At 39.2% G+C, this 16,159-nt stretch overlaps 1 protein-coding gene across 14 annotated transcripts in view; it reads left to right on the top strand.

Moving 5' to 3' along the window:
- MEF2C (myocyte enhancer factor 2C) overlaps positions 1-6,281 on the top strand; it is a 140,398-nt gene extending 134,117 nt beyond the window's left edge. For 11 of the 14 annotated variants that reach the window (XM_065656252.1, XM_065656250.1, XM_065656251.1 and 8 more), the window contains one exon: positions 1,527-6,281. In XM_065656252.1, coding sequence (XP_065512324.1) covers positions 1,527-1,848 — 322 coding nt within the window. In that variant the 3' untranslated portion in view covers positions 1,849-6,281. The remainder of the gene's footprint in view (positions 1-1,526) is intronic. The other 3 variants (XM_065656264.1, XM_065656262.1, XM_065656263.1) reach the window with 1 other exon arrangement.
- The last annotated feature ends 9,878 nt before the right edge of the window (positions 6,282-16,159 follow it).

Raw genomic sequence — 16,159 nt, 5'->3', positions numbered from 1 at the left:
TGCAAATGTTGATACACTCATCTGTACAGGAATGAAGGGTAGATAAAAGCAATTAGAGGTAGAACATCCTGTTTTCTCTGTTTTCTAACAAGATACATTCATCATTAAATACTGCAACAATTCCTGGTCAAAGCAGCTGATATCATTCGATATTGAAGCCATATAGTTCCATTTTAAATTTAGCAGAAGAAAAGAAAACATTTTACCTTTCGTCAAAGTTACAGTAAATGTTGCTTCAGTAAAGCTTAATTCCCAGTTAATGGGATATCAGGAAAAGCAGGATATTTCAATAAATTAAAAGACCACATCTAAACTTAGTTGTTTCTTCTACATGTTTGAAAATGACTTCCAAATCCTGAAAATTCTTGTTTGTAGTAAAAATCCCTGCACATTCCTTTGGGTTTGAAATATTCTGAGGCCAAGTGGCCTGTTGCCCCTACTGCCTTCAATTATATATAAATACTCACTACTAGAAACCTGGAAACTGTGTCTGGGTTTAGACACTAACTTCAGCCTAGTAAATGTTCCCTGAAGTGGAACATAATGTGATCTGCGTGTTGAGAACTTTTATTTTAATAACGAAGAGAAGAGCCGGGTTTTGCCAGGAGGTGGTGCTTTTGTACAAAACATCCTGCAAATGCAAGTGATCTCATTTTCTCCCATAAAGCACATTCTCAGTATTCACTCTCCTCCCTGCCTGTTTCAGCTTTGCTCTGCCACTACCTGCCCACAAAAGTGCGCTTAGAACAGTTATATAGTTCGCCTTTGAAAAAGTTTTAGTGTAGAGGTTTCTCTTGATGCTTGGAGCATCCTTTGAGCTGGGCTTTCCTACAGGCAAACAGTACAATCCTCTGACATCTTCCACTACTCTTCAGCTTCTTTGGTTCTTTATTCAAAAGCATTCTGGACTGAGTTAGGAATTCATAGATTCAAACCATAAAATCGTATCTAAATTCTTGCCTGCCTGTGGTGTTTTATTACTGTCAGTTCTAGAAGCAGTAATTTCAACTCTATTCTGAAAGATATAAAATACGCCTGGCCCAATTTTTTTGTTTCTGTTTTGCATCTGAAGTCATGGGTTGAAATGAACAGCCAAAAAAATTGTTGGGTGCATTCAAACTAATTGGATTAATCCCAGCAGAAATTCCATGCCTCCCCTGGCTCAGCCGGTGCATACACACACACAAGCATTAGTTATAAAGAAACCTGCAGGTGGTTCCAACAGTGCAAAGGCTCGCCTTCCAAAATTTGTTGTGACACTTGAGTCAAAAAAAAAAAAGGAAAAGAGAGAGACTGAAAGTGAGACCTCCTTTCAAACAGAGGGCATGTCCTGCTCAAGCCAACCACATTTGTGGTGCTTTTGTCTCTTTGGATTTGTGAATTCTGCCCAGAAAAGTGTCCTCCTGCCCTCCGCATGTCCTGGTCCTGGCACGAGCCTTTACACTGGTGTTTCGTGTGAGTGTTTGTGCATATCTGGGGGCTCCATGCCTCCTCCGTCTGTAACTGGGTTTCCTTTCCTCCTACAGAGCTTGCACTAGCACTCATTTATCTCAGAGTACAAATCTCTCCCTGCCTTCTACTCAAAGCCTCAACATCAAGTCAGAACCTGTTTCTCCTCCTAGAGACCGTACCACCACACCCTCGAGATACCCACAGCACACGCGCCATGAGGCGGGGAGATCTCCTGTCGACAGTTTGAGCAGCTGTAGCAGTTCCTACGATGGAAGTGACCGAGAAGATCACCGGAACGAATTCCACTCCCCCATTGGACTCACCAGACCTTCGCCGGACGAAAGGGAAAGCCCCTCTGTCAAGCGTATGCGGCTCTCTGAAGGATGGGCGACATGATAACATTATTACCTATTAGGTTTTTTTCTGTTGTTTTTTTTTTTTTTTCTTGCAGTGTGTGTGCTATACCTTAATGGGGGAGGGGGGGTCGATATGCATTATATGTGCCGTGTGTGGAAAAAAAAAAAAAAAAAAAGTCAGGTACTCTGTTTTGTAAAAGTACTTTTAAATTGCCTCAGTGATACAGTATAAGGATAAACAGAAATGCTGAGATAAGCTTAGCACTTGAGTTGTACAACAGAACACTTGTACAAAATAGATTTTAAGGCTAACTTCTTTTCACTGTTGTGCTCCCTTGCAAAATGTATGTTACAATAGATAGTGTCATGTTGCAGGTTCAACGTTATTTACATGTAAATAGACAAAAAGGTAAAAAACATTTGCCAGAAATGGCAGATCTTTACTGAGAGAGAAAGCAGCTGTTATGCAACATATAGAAAATGTACAGATGTTTTGACAGACCCAGCAGTTGGGTGGCCGTGAATTGATGCTGGAAAGAGACTGGGTCACCTAACATACCGAAAATGCTCACAAACATGCAAGCATATCATCAGAGTATGGCACTCAGTTAAAAAGGATCAAAACATTTAAAGAGGACCATACTTGTAAAAGTGTTGAGTTCGAGGGCTAACATATTTAATTTTAAAAATTCTGGGTCTGCATCATTTATTAAATAAAAAAAATATAAAAATATGTACATTACATTTTGCTTATTTTCATATTAAAAAGTAAGACAGAGTTTGCAAAGCATTTGTGGCTTTTGTAGTTTCCTTAAGCCAAAATGTGTTCTTTTTTTCCTTGATAGCTTCGCTAATCTTTTAAACAGTCCTGAAGAAACAAACAAAAAGGACTTTTTGTATAGAAAGCACTACCCTAAGCCATGAAGAACTCCATGCTTTGCTAACCAAGATAACTGTTTTCTCTTTGCAGAAGTTTTGTTTTTGAAATGTGTATTTCTAATTATATAAAATATTAAGAATCTTTTAAAAAAATCTGTGAAATTAACATGCTTGTGTATAGCTTTCTAATATATATAATAATTATGGTAATAGCAAAAGTTTTTGTTATCTTAATAGTGGGGAATTATATTTGTGCAGTTGCACATTTAACTATTTTCTTTCGGTTTTCTTTTACTGGGTATACATTTTACAGATCGAAGTCAGCTGTTGAAAGACTGATCTGTAAAAAGTTAGAATTTACCCACAGTGTAACAACTTAAACCATTTTAATACAGCATTTTACAATCAGTTGGGTGAACTGCGATCCATTGTATATACTGATTAGTTCTTTCATGCTGTTTTGTGCATTGTAACAAGTTAAGGGCCCTTCTATTACTTAATGTCCTGCGTATCTTGTAGTTTTCTATAGGTTGAATGACAAAGTGGCATAACTTGGCCCTTTCTCATTAATGAAGCTGGTATTCTGCCTGTCAGAATTGGATGTACAGCTCTAACGGCTGTCAGTTATGTGAGTGCAGGTGAATATTTGCAGAGGCAGTAGGGAGAGTTAAAGGGAGGGATCAGAGCAAACATGCCCATTATGAAGATTAACCCCACTCTCTCACAGATTTAAAACTCTTAGAGATAGCATCAGTTAAAGGACCATTCAAAAGTCAGTTGGTCGCGCTCAGCCAATGTTAGCCATCGGGTCTCTGGTCCTCTTGGACCTCCACGGTCACGTCATCTCACGGCGGGCACATTGTTGAACAACGTCCCCCCGTGTGTTTGCACCCCAGCATCAGTATATGGCATCCACATTTTCTCCTGCCTCGTGTTGTTCCTTTGACTAAAATAGCTTGACCAGAGGGAATGTTTCATTTCTTTAAGTCCCTCTTTGTCCCTTTTGTTTTTCAGAAGAAAATGGTATATTCAAGTGTTTCAGTTTAACCTTTCTGTTGAAGGGGAAAAGTGTTTAAGCAAAATGTTAGTGCCATAGTAAAACTGTAATATTACTCCTTTTTTCCAAGAGTCCTTCCAACTCTCACCTACATACATTGACACTATGATGAAGGATACAGCTGCGACAGCTAAATCAATACAGAATATTTTGGTAAGGGAAATCAACACTGTTTCCCACCCTTACAAGCAGTTGCTGTGCACTGCTCAATAATAGGGTATTCCTCTCTGTAGTAAAGAATGGTGAACAGGCTATAGTGTGCATTAAGATATACGCTTTCCACTCGTCGTGACTTTATAGAAGCCTGCCTTACAGGCACTCTCAGCCGTGCAGGGGCTAGTGCATAATCTGGAAACAATTTAAGGAGAATACTGTGCTACTAATGCATCCATCTTATCTCATGCAGCAATCTGCAGGGTAAAGAAAAAGATACGCATGTTAAAAAAAAAAAAAAAAAAAACAAAAAACAAAAAACAAAACAAAAAAAAAGGCAAAATGGGGCCCATAATTAATTTTAAAACACAAAAAAAACCTGTTTTTGAAACCACTTTCTTCACCTTCAAATGAACCTATATTCGTATTCTCTTCTGAGAATTTTAAACTTTGGTGTGTCAAAAATATGCAAATATATCACAAATGTACCTTGTCATTTCAAGAAAAAATACAACTTTATCAGTATTGTAGTAGAAACTTGTCAGTGGGGAAGGGGATTTGGTCTATTGATATATGAAGAATAGCCATATTAATAGTTTACCTTGCGATTTGCCTCAGCAACGCATGAAAAAGGAAAGATATCGTATTTAACGAAGATGCAGTGTAATATATTACTGCAAGTAACTAAGCAGAAAGTAGCGTGAAAAGTATTGCCTGGGCAATTTATATTAACTCTGACAGTGATTTTTATATAAACACGAGTAGAACAGAATCACGTGAAAATAAATGCCAGTCATCCCTCTTGTTCCTGCTGCAGAGGGCAGCTAACTTTTACTGGCAAAATTGTGGGGGATAATGCATATTTGCAAACTGATCTAATGATAAGAAGCACAACTTTGATTGTGAAGTCACTTTCTGTAAACTATAGCTGTCTACCTTTCTTGTTCCTTTATCTGTACCTTACCATTTATTGTATTTGCAAAGCTAATTTGGGTTTATTGTGTGATTCCTTTGTATTTAAGGAGTTTGGGGCAGAGCCCTGAAAGAGTATTAACATTTACTTTACCTTAACCCATGCTATATAATGTTTTAGGCAACATTCTTAATTGTAAGTTCAAACACCTGAAGTGGCATTCTAGACATCTGCAAGTATTGTTATAGCTAAGCTAACCTCTATTAAAAGGTGTTGTCAGTTAGTGTTTAATTGCTGGTGACAATTATATGATATACCCTATCTGCACAACCTGTATATTGTACGCATTGAGCCATTCGCAGTAAAGCTTTTGTCATTTCAGTGTTTTTCAAAAGTTGTGTTTTATAACAAAATGGCTTATATTTTTCCCGGAAGAGGAATTGAGCAGTTTTTAATGAATAATATAAAAATATCTGTTGTCCTCAGATCTTTTTCAGGTAAAGCTAGCGTAAGAATAAAAGAACTCATAGACTGTTTTCAAGGATGTCAACCCTTTTGTATTGTACGTGTTATCCTATATACCCTCTTTTATCTATAGTCCTAACAGAGCTGTTTTGTTTTCCTTCTTCCTTCGCCTTGAAGATAAATGCTTTGTAATTTTTTAAAAGCCACTTGAAACCTCAATAAAGGCTGTTGCCTAAACATGGCATACTTCATCTGTTCCTGTTTGTGCCATCTGCTGTGATGTCGTCAGTTATATGGCATTAATTTCCTGCCACTACAGGTCTCTTGAAGGACTGATGGAACATTGGTGTCTGTTAGAATGCTTCAGACTGTAGATGTAATAAAAGGCTTTTGTTAATATATTTTAACCAAAGATGTGGAGCAATCCAAGCTTTGAGCCACAGACCTTCTGCATCAAAGGTATCTGTTTGATTATTTTCACAATCAGGTGTTGCATTTCTACCTTCCCTGCTCATACCTCAGACTGATCCATACCTCAGTTTGATTCAAAAAGAGGTCAGTTAAGTAACTCATTAAAAAAAAAAAAAATGCAGTACCAGAGTCTTTTGTGGAGTAACTAATATCAGACCTGGGTTACCGCAGGCATTACACTTGGATTGCTTCAGATGGTTTGTTGTATCCTTTTTTTTTTCTTTTTTTCTTCTCTTTCATGGGGATTTGCTTCCATAAAACAATGGTGATAACAAAATAGCTTGTAAATGGGAGCATACAAGCATTTGCAACAAATATTAAAGTAGAGGCTCACAGCGGCATAAGCTGGACTTTGTCGCCACTAGAAGACAAGATGTTATAACTAAGTTAAACCACATCTGTGTATCTCAAGGGACTTAATTCAGCTGTCTGTAGTGAACAAAAATGGGAAAATTTCAAAAGATTCTCCTGCTGGAAATAAGGTATAATTTGTATTTTGCAGACAAATCAGTAAAGTTACTGGCTTTCTTAGTGATATGGTGTCTGTGGTGCATTTTTTTTTATTAATTTAAATGATGTTCCATCTCCACTGTCTCGCATTGTAACACATGAAAGAATCAGCACTTGAACAACCAGCAGTCACCTCGGGGTCCCTCTGCCTGACACCTGTGCTTGCTTAGAAAGTTAAAACACCTTTTTACGGCACCCTGAGTGCATCGGTGCTTCACAAAATGTTGATGCCACACCACACATCATCCCAACAAGTCAGAGAAATTCCATTATTGCTCTAGAAATTAGTGTCATTTTGAGTGAGGCTGTCTGTGAGCGAGCAGAGGAGCTACATAAGACAATCGTTGGCTTTTAGGTACTTAGTCCCTGACAGAAAATCCAGATTCCCATATTTACATGTCCTGAAATTTCTCCCCGTGCAGAAAACCATGCAAAAGCCATACAAAAAACCTCATGTTCTGTGTCAAAATACGATACTGTTGGGTCTATGCTTTATATGTATTCTTTAACACAATAACTTCATAGCGACTGTGTCAGAATTAATCTGTTCCCTTTTGTGTACTTTTGTTGTTGTTTAATTTTTTTTTCCTGCTAACATTCATAGTTGTGGAGTCTAAGAATACAAGGATCATTTTAATTCAACAAGATGTTTTTTCATGCCACAGGCAGTCAAGCTATTAATAGCTTAAGGTGCTTGGTGCATGTGGCAATTTCAAAAATAACATTACAAGGCCTAGTTTCTAAATATGTTTATGAAAGAAAACAGCTGCATTGTTATTTACCTGTTGCTTTTAATGACATTTTTTTAAGAGAATCATTTCTAATATTGCGGTGTTGGACACAGCATAACAACTAGATGCTAAAACTGAGATTAAATGTAATTTGTTTTATTTCGTAATATATTTTTCTCAAGTAAATCACTTCTTGTCATTATTGTCAAGGATAACTATTTCTAGAAATGCAGTCAAAGTGAATTAGTCTCTGAAATCTTAGAGAATTCATATCTGGGAGTACTTGTTCCTGCAATTAGTAATTTCTATGATTAATATTGATAATGCTAGACCTGCACTGGGAAAGGAATTGCTTAGCAAATAGAGTCTGTTTTATACAAGGTGTTTCAAAAAGATGGACCAAATTTGAAATCACTGTATCTCTGCAACCACAAACAGCCCATGAATGAAACACATATTGTCTGTACAGCAGGTGGAGGGAACATAGAGCATTTATGAAAAAGTTACTAAAACCTTATAACTCATTAAACCATTTGTAAATCTTTGTGTAATTGTAATATGTTAGGTCCATCTTTTTGAAACACCCTGTACTCTGTTTTCTTATTTATTACTCCAGAAATGTAACTATACACATACTGATTACTTTGCTTTATATTCTATGAGCTATATTTTTAAACATTTTTTTTTAATCGTGTGTTGCAATAGAAGTCAAAATGTCATCAGTTCTTTAAATAAGCTTTCTCACTTCAGGCTCACATATATCATCCGAAAGAGCAGTTGCAAAGTGTGTGGTCTGAGATAACTAAGCTACGTACCTCCTCCATCCAAAGTGTTTGCTTTCCCTCCAAAATTTTTCCTTTTTTTTTTCTGCAGGAAAAATCAAAAGTAGCATCTTTTTAGAACTGGAAAACTGTGCTGAGGCAGTTGTTGTGTATGTGTCACAAAAGAGAGCTCAAACTGTCGATTCTGTTTACACCTTTACTTATTGTCAGCATGACCCACTCACACCTAACACTTCCTCAAATGTAATGCCCACATTTTCACAGGTAAAATACTGGGGGAGTGAGAGGGTCCAGCAAAGAGGAATGACCTTAAAACAATCAGACCATTTAGTCTGTAAACAGTAGGAGGACATTGCTCATGCCCCTAGTTCAAAACATAGCCTAATCCTCATTAATTCAGTGGAAATTTACCAATGCAGCAAGGCATTACCTTCTCCATGATTGTTCCCACCAACATATAAATGGAACTCCAGTTTTCTGGATATTGGGAAGCTGGGGCTGCTTAGCCATAGCAAACAGGCTATATTTATTTTGTATTCATGTACACTTTACATTGAGTATTCAGAGCACCTGCACTAGGTGAATCTATACTGCATTCTCTGCAGTTCATGGAAACACGTCCAAGATAACCGTAACTGTTATTAGCAGGCTTTATGGCCATCAGTACCATTTCTACTGCTTAAGATATCTCTTCCTCCTTTTCCAGCAGATTCCAGAGCATGCTTTGGGTCCCTTCGGCGTCACCTTAATGGCTAGAGATGGCTCAAAGCTAATGTGAGGGTGCTTGTGCAAATGACAAATTTGAAATGGTACACTGCTCTGAAAGCTCCAAAGCGTGCTGTTCTAATTGTCTGTTCCGTCTTTGTTCTTCTGTTCATGATTCCTTTGTAGCCTGTCCAGAGTTTTCAGTTTCGAGTGTCTGTTTGTACTTGCCTGGACAAGGACTAACAAGTTGTTCTAGTCTAGAAAACACATTGCCACGTTCTGGGGCATGCTGGTTGATGATCACCATTAGCTGTGAAGGTTTCGCTTCTTTGTCTGAAGACAACACGTGATGTAACAGAACACTTCACTGTGTGGAAAAAGCTTAAAGGTAGTGTATTTGCATGATAAACATAATTGGTGTAAAATACAATTTTGTTATGACAGTCTGTTACAGAGCTAATTATTTTCTGTATTTAGGAGAGTTGCTCAGGATAGGTCGTGCAGTCTCGCAGTGAAAACACAGCATCCTGTGACAAGTTCGTACAAAAGTCTGTTGTGTCACCAAAACTCAAAAGGAGGAAACAAGGAAGGAAAGAGCATCTGGAACCTGACTACAGAGACTTGACAAGCCAAGGTACAGCACGCAGACCAGCAAAATGGCCAGTAGAAATGCAGTCGGTTGCGTTTACCAGGTTGAACTACTGAGAAAATCATCACAAAGGAAGGAAATTCGTATTTAAATACATAAATAAAAACACATTTCTGCCTTTCTGTGCCTACATATCTGAGTATATCTCGAACGGTGCTTGAAATGCAACCCTTTTGTTTCCCTCTGACACTTACCAGGAAAAGCATCACTTTCTCTAATTATAAATTACTGTATTACATGTTACTTACCTTGGAAAACCTGAAAAGAGGTTCCAGACCTACTTGTGCTTAGTTCACAGTCAGTAGCCAAGGAAAAGTAGCCTGGTTTACATCAGTACTCTCAGACTATGGATACTGAACTTTCACTCAGCAGAGTTTAAGACATAAACTTGGAGGAGATTACACTGCGGTTGTCACCTCACAGCAACACTCTAACACGTCAAAGACAAGCTTGTGAAAATAAAATACATGTGGCACTTAGTCATCCGAAGTAAATTTATCTCTTCTTGGCAGTGGCCCAAGTCACTTTTTTGCAACTTTTTATATCATCTTAGGTTTTCTTTGAAAGGAACTGAGAGCTAGACTAGAAAATATTGTTCTGACATCCTTTGCAAATGTGTTCTTACTTTGCAAAATCTTGGTCTAATACACATAGCTCCATCTCAAAAAGGAAATACAATAACTTGAGCTGGGGGCAAATCTGCTTGAAAGGAGAAATTATATAGAATGTGAGTCTTCAACCTGGAAAACAAATGAGTGAGAGTATCTGCAGATCTGCAGGAAACAACTACATGCTGTCTCTCAAAAATGTTGGAAGAGAGGAATGTCCAAATAAACCATCAGACAGCAGATTCACAAGGATGTATGGTGACCACATTACACGTAATTAAGTTGTGGGATTTGCAGATGTAAAACATCATGGAAGCCAAAAACCTATGTAAGTTCATAAGGGTTTAGATAAGTTAGTAGGACGTAGCTCCGTTTGTCCAGTTACACATGATGATACACTTACGGTTCCCAGCTGAACGAGTAAAGGAATATTTTCCACAACTTATTTCTGGAAAAATATTCCAGGGGAGAATTCATATATGCCATTTTTTTAAATGTTCTCCCTCCCAAAAATCCCCTACAGACCACTAAAGGGAGAAGATAATGAGATAAGCGGAATTCTGATCTGATCCCATATGGCAGTTCTTGTGTCCAGATAATATAACCGTCCTTCTTTTCCCTGCAAACCATTTTTTTTCAGATTGTGTGTATTGATTTTACAGTGTTAGAATTAATACAGTGCAAATGAAGCTGTCAGCATGCATAATAAGACAAGAGCTAGTACTGTCAGACCTCTCCATTTCGTGTGGCTTTGCTTTTTCAGTTTTGTGAGACACACCCAGTTGACTAGAGTATAAACGCACACCTGGTTATTTATTCCACAACAGGCAGGAAAAATGAATAACTTACAGACATGTGAGTACAGTTAAGGATGCGTGATGGATAGAATCAATGTGCATGTGCAGAAATGAGACAATATCAATGTGTAAGTGTAGGAGTGGAAAATGAAAACAGAGAAGTGACACAAATACAGACCTGGGCCTGTAATTTCACATAGCTGTTGTTCAACCAAACACCAGAACTTTGCTCAGAAGATGGATCTGTACTTGTCTGCAAAGTGCCAGGTAAGGCACTGGGACCACAAGAAAAATGTTTCCCATGCATAAATATGGTAGTGTTAGGCATCAAACTTTAATTACTGAAACACATAAATGTGGAGGATAAATAATGAAATCTTTGTTCAGTGTCAGAGTACCCTACTACACAGGGAATTCCACGGAACAGCATTATTGGGAAATGTATTCTATGTGCGCAGGGGCTGACGATTGCTTTTTCTGCAGCCCATTGGACAAGTTTACAAATGGATATGCTGGATTAGACATCCCTGGGCATGCTTTGTTTTCTGTATCTAGACTAACTCAACAAACAGTATGCTGTAGTTAAATCAAAATTACAGGGCTAAGTGCAGAAACTCCTGAGCAAAATTCCACCAATGTGCTACCCAGATCAAACTCAAGGGCTGATGGTTTCTACCGCCTCTAATATCTTTTAGTTTAGACCAAGGTATTTTAGGAGTTTCCAAAAATGTCTTTGTATCCACAAGACTATGAAATAGTCGAGTTTATTAATAGTCTAACCATTAAAACATTTTGTGAGAGTAATTTAGCAACTCATGAAAAATGCTCATGACAGATGCAGCACAAATATAATAATCATTTTTAAAAATCTATCTTGTACTACCTTAGCATGTAGAGGCAGAGGCAGAGCCCTTGTCTAACACAGCCTCCTTCAATGAATTCTTCTCTATTTATACCCTTTGAGTAGCAGCTGAACAATTCAATGTATTAAGTCATTTGATTCTTGCAGAAAAATAGACTTTGTCCCAAAATAAAAGATACGTCGAAGAAGACAACTTAAAGAGTCTGCAAACATCAATTCAGTGCCATCTTTTTGGAATCTGTTTGAAATCTCAGCTGTTCTCCATTTGAATAGTAAAAAAAAAAAAAACCAACAGTAAGTTACATTTAAATAGTTGTAAAGCTAATCCTGATCCAGCTTTTCATATGACTGTGTCAGTGTCGCTCACAAGTGTAAATAGCAATTGTTTGGGAGTTTGCAGAGCTAGAACCAGCCTGAAGATCAAGCAATGGAAGTTGCCAGTGCAATGACTTGTAATCCCCTTTTAAATGTAAAAGACCTTGAAAACAGCAAGAACAGCATGTCTCTAGTCCAGATTTTCAGAACAAATGTGGCTGATCAGCACACACAGGAGTGTGATACAGGAAAGAATTTTTGAAGTCTTAGGCTACCATTTTCTTAACTTTTGAATTTAGTAGAGGAGGTGCACACTCTGTCTCCTAGAAACATAGAGAGACATTTTTCCAACCCAGTGTTTTATGTCTGATTCTCTCTGTTTCTGCAGGATGAAATGTGGATATGCATGAGGCATAGCATGGTTTGGTACAATTTGGGAGTCTTGTCTTCTTCCAATATGCAATCGATTCCCGTCAATCACCTACTGAGGTTTTCATGGAAATTTCTTTCCACTGCTGGCCTTTCTGAGCCTCTCACCTGTTAAACACTAGCTACATATTGCAATTAAATTCCTGAGTCAATGCATTATGTATCTAGCATTTCCTCTTTTTAGTTCTTGTTGTACTAAAATGCTTTCAGGATACTGTGAGGACACACACAGAACCCCACCATTGCATTGATATGGTTCAGAGAAAGCAAAATTCTTTCTTCTTCAGAAAACTGTCTGATGAACAGCAGCTTTGAAACACAGTGCCAAGAGAACTATTGTTTTAGGGAAAGGTAGTCACAAGAAAGCCACAGAAAAACAGGTGTTCCAAGAACTTGTGTAGCCAGTGAAGACAATGCCATGACAAATATTCAGCTGTTCCTCTGTCCTCTTGCTGATGGATAACAGGAAAAGAAGAAAAATCTCTTTTCTTCCCTCAGCCTCCTTCTGCTGTACTGCCTTAGATGTGCTCTGGCTGGAAGGAAGACTCTGAAGCACATTTTTTTTATGCTAGAACTCAGGGGTTGCTTATCTCATTCTGACACATTTTAAGATGGGGAACAGAAAAGAGAGATGATTTAATGTAATAGCATATCTGTATGGATTTATTTTTCGGAAGATTTCCTAACACAAAGTGATATCCCAAATTTCTCCTGACTTCTCATGATTTCTTCTTTTTTTTTTTTAATATGCCAGGTATACAAAGTGCTGACCTGTTCCTTGTTAAGTTTTCTTCTGACATTTTTATCTAACTTAGCAGAATTTGGGGCAGAATGCTACCATATCAGAGAGAATTAGTCGTATGTTTCCAGTGAGATAAATCGTTTTAATCATAAAGTTTAAGCTGGGAATTAGTGGTCAATCTACCGAGTGCTGTTTAAATGTGTGTCTACACTTGCAAGGAGACTTCACCATGAAGAAATGTTTTTTGAAAACATGCACTAGTTGGAGGGCATCTTTGCATAAGTGAGAGTTTCGTTGCTTCTCTGTGTAGCTGCTCAGCAGCACTTGGATCACGCTTTGAGTTCAGGACTTTTGGCACGTCCATTCCTGACTGATTAATAATAATTAGAATCACTAAACCCTCTGTCCCTCTCCCATACACTAGTTCATGGTGGTGAGTATCAATCAGTCCAGCATAATCTCCATTCCTCAGATCAGACCAAGGCTCCAGCTACAAGACAGGATAACAAGGTAGATGTTCATCTCCTCAGGGCTAACGATTTGTCTGATTTTACTTACACTCTGTGTAAAAACTGAAAATCACAGGCTGAGTAACAGCTGAATGAGGGTCTTGAAGGAAGAGACATGGAAACTACAATCATAGAATCAGAATCATTTGGGTTGGAAAAGACCTTTAAGGTCATCTAGTCCAACAATTAACCTGATGTTGTCACTAACCCATGTCCCTGAGAACCTCATCTCTGCATCTCTTCAACCCCTCCAGGCATGGTGACTCCACCACTGCCCTGGGCAGCCTGTTCCAATGCCTGACAGTTGTTTCCAGGAAGAAATTGTTCCCAAGATCCAACCTCAATTCCCCTGGAGCAACTTGAGGCTGTTTCCTGTCATCCTGGCACTTGTTCCTTGGGAGCAGAGCCCGACCCCCCTGGCTCCAAGCTCCTTTCAGGCAGTTCAGAAATCAGAAGGTCTCCCCTCAGCTCCTGTTCTCCAGGCTGAACCCCCCAGGTCCCTCAGCTGCTCCCATCACACTTGTGCTCCAGCCCCTTCCCCAGCTCCGCTCCCTTCTCTCAACTCACTCCAGCACCTCAAGGGCTTTCTTGGTGTGAGGGGCCCAAAACTGAACAATGCTTATAATTCTGAGACTTTGCAAGTTTTGTGTATAATGAGGTCATTTTCTTCAATAAGATGTTTTCTTTGATTGGGCTCTCTCTTCTGCTGCTGCATTGTATATTCTACAGGTGATACACCTTGTGAAGGGGGTGTTTTATCAGTTCACAGTTTACAGTGTGCATGCAGTGTGTTTTGTTTGAAAAGCTGTGTCTTGAAAGCCAGCCAGTTTGCTTTACCATGGCTCTTGCTATTTAAGACATGTAAAACCTTCTGAAAAATCAGGGATGTGGAGCCTTCCCTGGGAGAAACTGAGCAAGGCGTTTCTGGAATGACATATAACCACAGTAGGAGTGGGGTCCTGATTGTCTGCAGATTATACAGTGCAAGAAGTCATCAAATGCTGCCAGAGTGGAATGCAAGACCAGTAATGAAGACTACAAGGAACAGGGAGAGAAGAGAGTTAATTTCCCTACTCTCATTTGATATTTCCTCCTGCAGACCTGATATTTAAAGTTTTCTTGAGCTCAGCAATTACCATTTTAAGACAGCCTTGCTTGAGATAGAACACTAGTGAGGACGCCTACAGTAAGAAAAAGTCAGACAGTGTCACCTCAAGGCTTAGCTCAGCCAAGACTATCATCACACACTTATTTGAGGGTACCAGGACTAAGCTTCTAGGACACTGTGGCTGCGTAAACAAGCATCAAGTAGGCTGTACCAAAAGCTTTGTTCAGTATTGAGTTGCGAAATCCCCCTCTGTTTCCTAACTAACTGAAAAATTACTTTTCCCTAATCAGAAGCTGGAAGGAAGAACACGATAATATATTTTTATCCTAGGGACAACCAGTTTGCCTCATAATTATTTTGCCCGTTTCCCAAGCACGGAAAGTTAAGGTTATATAAAAGACAGTAGAACTTCCTTAAGCTAGTGCTAATTTTTCAGTAGACAGTATAACCCTCTCAATCTTTTTTATCCCACATAGTCTCTTATCATAAAAGTTTTTTATAACTGTGAGAGTGTGAGCTGCCCACTTGCACTGATTTCCTCTGACAAAGCTAAACAGACCAACTGCTGTTTCTGAGAAACTTCTGTAGTTATGCTGCCAGCTGGGGTCAGGCCATGTAGCTGAGCTTGGATAGTTTTCTAATGCTAACATCAGTCTCCTTCAGTCTCCAAATAGCTGCTGAAGAGAGAGCATTAGCCAGATCTTTGCTCTTCCCATCTCCTGAATGCCAGCAGATTTCTCCAGCCTTCCAGATTATAAGGAAAATAATTTTGCAAGTAGAGAGAAGTACCAGTCTCCCCTGTATAGGTTTTCTGCCCTATTTTTTGGAAACGCAGAGTATTAGCCTTAGAGAGGCTTCAGGAGCACCTTTGCTTTCCATCTCCCCAGCGTTTGGTGATTTCCTCTGATCTCTTTGGCAGCCAGTGACCCCAGGCAGTTACCCCTGTTCCTTACCGGAAAAAAAAAAGAAATCCAGTTCTGATCATTGGACTAGATCCAGTTACTTTAAAGGAACCTCACACTTCACCACTGCCTCCCTTAATTCCTTCTGATTTTTAGAGAACTGGTGCAACCATGCTGTCCATCAGCAGGTGATCCCACTTCCATGGTTTGCTCACCAAGTTCTGCAATCCTTTGTCTGGTAGATGCAAATAGTCAGAGAGGGATACAAAGGCCACAGCAGCACCTTGTCTCAGCCTCACTCCTGGGAGACTTTATTTCCCTGAGGCTAATGCCCCATTATCCCAGAGTACAGACTAATCCAGACTGGACTTTATCCACAGTGTAAAACTCTTCTCTGAGGCTACAATATGCAGAAAAGTCTCATCCTGTCCTCACCTTACACAAAGCAGAAAAAAGCAACCTGCCCTCCTCTGTCAGGTGCTCTGGTGATGGAGGCACATGTGGTGTTCACCACATAGCATTCCTGCAGAGCAGCTTGTATATAAAGAGGTGATGGTATTAAAGCACATGACTCAATCTTTGTATATGAAGAAATTTTTTACAACAAGGGTGGTGAGAGCCTGTCCCAGGTTGCCCAGAGAGGTGGTGGATGCCCCATCCCTGGAGACATCCCAGGCCAGGCTGGACGGGGCTCTGAGCAACCTGAGCTGGTGAAGGTGTCCCTGCTCATGACAGGGTTGGGACTGGATGAGCTTGGAAGGTCC

Source organism: Caloenas nicobarica, chromosome Z (genome assembly GCF_036013445.1).
Source record: "Caloenas nicobarica isolate bCalNic1 chromosome Z, bCalNic1.hap1, whole genome shotgun sequence".
Taxonomy (NCBI): domain Eukaryota; kingdom Metazoa; phylum Chordata; class Aves; order Columbiformes; family Columbidae; genus Caloenas; species Caloenas nicobarica.
This window is presented reverse-complemented; position numbering and strand designations above follow the sequence as displayed.